The sequence below is a fragment of the Pinus tabuliformis genome, chromosome 4_1 (genome assembly GCF_031772625.1).
Source record: "Pinus tabuliformis cultivar Carrire ecotype Pingquan chromosome 4_1, CPIR1, whole genome shotgun sequence".
Classification (NCBI taxonomy): Eukaryota; Viridiplantae; Streptophyta; class Pinopsida; order Pinales; family Pinaceae; genus Pinus; species Pinus tabuliformis.
This window is the reverse complement of record NC_142303.1, coordinates 683450448-683452470: the sequence shown is the minus strand read 5'-3', so window position 1 is coordinate 683452470 and position 2023 is coordinate 683450448. Positions and strand designations below refer to the sequence as shown.

Below are 2023 nucleotides of genomic sequence, written 5' to 3'. Positions count from 1 at the left end.
AATCAAATTTGAACCTTCATCCTTACATTGAGAATTAAGTTCTTGACCAAGGGGTATACGGCCTCATTCATTGTAACGTTGAAGACTAATGTCTGGACCGAGAGCATAGATGGAAACTTTGCAATTCAGTTCTTCACCGAATGTTCTACATACATCTTTGATTAAAAAAAATCATTTTTAAAACAATTATGACTTCGTAAACTAACAAATTGTAATGGAAAAATAGAGTTTCTTGAACGATGTTCAAGAAAATTTACAACCTAACAAATGAAAAAATAGAGTCTCTTGAACGAATGTTCAAGAGAATTTACAACATAATTGCAACCAGCCTAATCGCAAGAAGTGGACGAGTTTTGTCCTGATTCTAATAAATTAGCACATCCATTTAGAGATTTACACACAAAATTTCGTTCATTCTCTGCATGTTTAAAATCCAATGGTTAAGAATCGTTGATGCTCCCCCTGCGCTCGTCATGATCTTGACGATTTTCTGGTTTATCATAACTGTGTTCGGAGCTGATTCCACTACATGACTCGAAATCATCTGTTGAAAACCAATCTTCCTCGAGCATTTTCGTGAATATTTCCTGTAACTGTAAAAGTTCGTCGTCTTTGTTGCTCTGCAATTCACAATATTCATTCACGGTTGACCGTTAAAAAAGGCTGAAAACAGGCATATATATATATATATATATATATATATAGATGATGATCATTTACTGTGGTCTTTCTCTTTCCAACTCCCATAAGGGTTACAGAGACCCTGTGTTCTAATATATAAAACATCAATCAGTTCATACCTGCACTCTTACAGTGGCCATTAGAGATGATATCTCATCAAGGAAATCACAAAACGCCTGCAATAACCAACAACATGCCCTGCTTAGTACTGAGAGCTTGCATAATTTATCATATTAATTCAGTATACTAAACATGACAATCCATTAATCAATTAGTGTCATTAATCGTTAGCAGAATTATGATGAAGGATTTGCCGAAACTTTCCCATTGTTTATTGGTTTCATGCATGTTAGGGTTGGAATTATAGCTAATTATATGATCTAAACTTTAATGAGCAAAGCAGAGAGTCTGTAACCAACTTACATCCATATCTTCAGAGGACTCATACATGCCTGCATCATAGAGCGCTCTTTTCGTGTCATCGGACAAAACTGCAAACACAAGACTCATTCAGCTATCACGCGTAATATTATATAAATGATAGGGGCATAAAAGTGCAGGTTGTTCAGAATACCTGAATAAGCCTCTTGAATCTGCTGGAATCTGAGCGTGGCTGTTTCTGATGAAGAAGGATCTGTTGACCATTTATCAGGATGCCATTTCTATAACTCAGACGGATTGACAAAATCAGTACAGAGCATTCATCACAATAAGTTACCCCACAGTAAACAAAAACAACAAATATTTTCTGCTCACCATTGCAAGCTTTCTGTAAGCGCTGCGTATTTCAGCAGTGGAGGAGTCGTTATTAACCCCAAGAATGGAATAAAATGACGTAGTCTCCATGGCTCACATGTACTGATTTTGGATTAACACGACTATATGAAATACCTTCTATGGCAAGAAAAATGAATCTCCACTGTAGAAAATCAAATCACATGATCATATATATCCAAAACCTCTGGCTTCTCTACATTGCATAACCGACATTAGGGGTCCAGCTATCTCTGGACACTTCTATCAATTTAATGGAAGGTCCTCTATAAGTTGCAGCAAAGCAACGCCTGAGACAATGAAAGAAGATCAAAACTTAATTCATTGCAGGTTATGCGTCCTCATCCACCACCTAAAAGGTAAAAGGGCTTGTAAAGATCTACAGGCTCCCTTTTGGTTCGAATTTGGAATGTCCAGATATTATGGTGCACGAAAAGCAGGCAAAACCTTTCCAGCGCTTATTTCGGAGCCTTACAGAGTCAGAATGATTGAACGTGTCAAAATGGAATTGGCGGTCTATATTTGAATATTTTGTCTTCGGAAATTTCCCGATCCATAACGTGGTGGA

General features: G+C 37.0%; 1 protein-coding gene across 1 annotated transcript; it reads right to left on the bottom strand.

Annotated features, from left to right (window-relative positions):
* Positions 1–215: 215 nt before the first annotated feature.
* On the bottom strand, positions 216–1799 carry LOC149177978 (uncharacterized). Its single transcript, XM_089423510.1, has 5 exons — positions 1438–1799; positions 1256–1343; positions 1105–1172; positions 801–857; positions 216–620 (listed from the first exon to the last, which is right to left on the bottom strand). Exons 1-5 carry the CDS (start codon positions 1525–1527, stop codon positions 441–443), a joined length of 483 nt encoding a protein of 160 aa, XP_089279636.1. The 5' UTR covers positions 1528–1799; the 3' UTR covers positions 216–440.
* Between the last annotated feature and the right edge of the window lie 224 nt (positions 1800–2023).

Coding starts and splice junctions, on each gene's coding strand:
- LOC149177978 (XM_089423510.1), bottom strand. CDS start 1,527: ATGGAGACTACGTCATTTTATTCCATTCTTGGGGTTAATAACGACTCC. Junction 1,344..1,437: donor CTTACAGAAAGCTTGCAATG/GTGAGCAGAAAA, acceptor TCTGAGTTATAG/AAATGGCATCCTGATAAATG. Junction 621..800: donor TGGCCACTGTAAGAGTGCAG/GTATGAACTGAT, acceptor TGTGAATTGCAG/AGCAACAAAGACGACGAACT.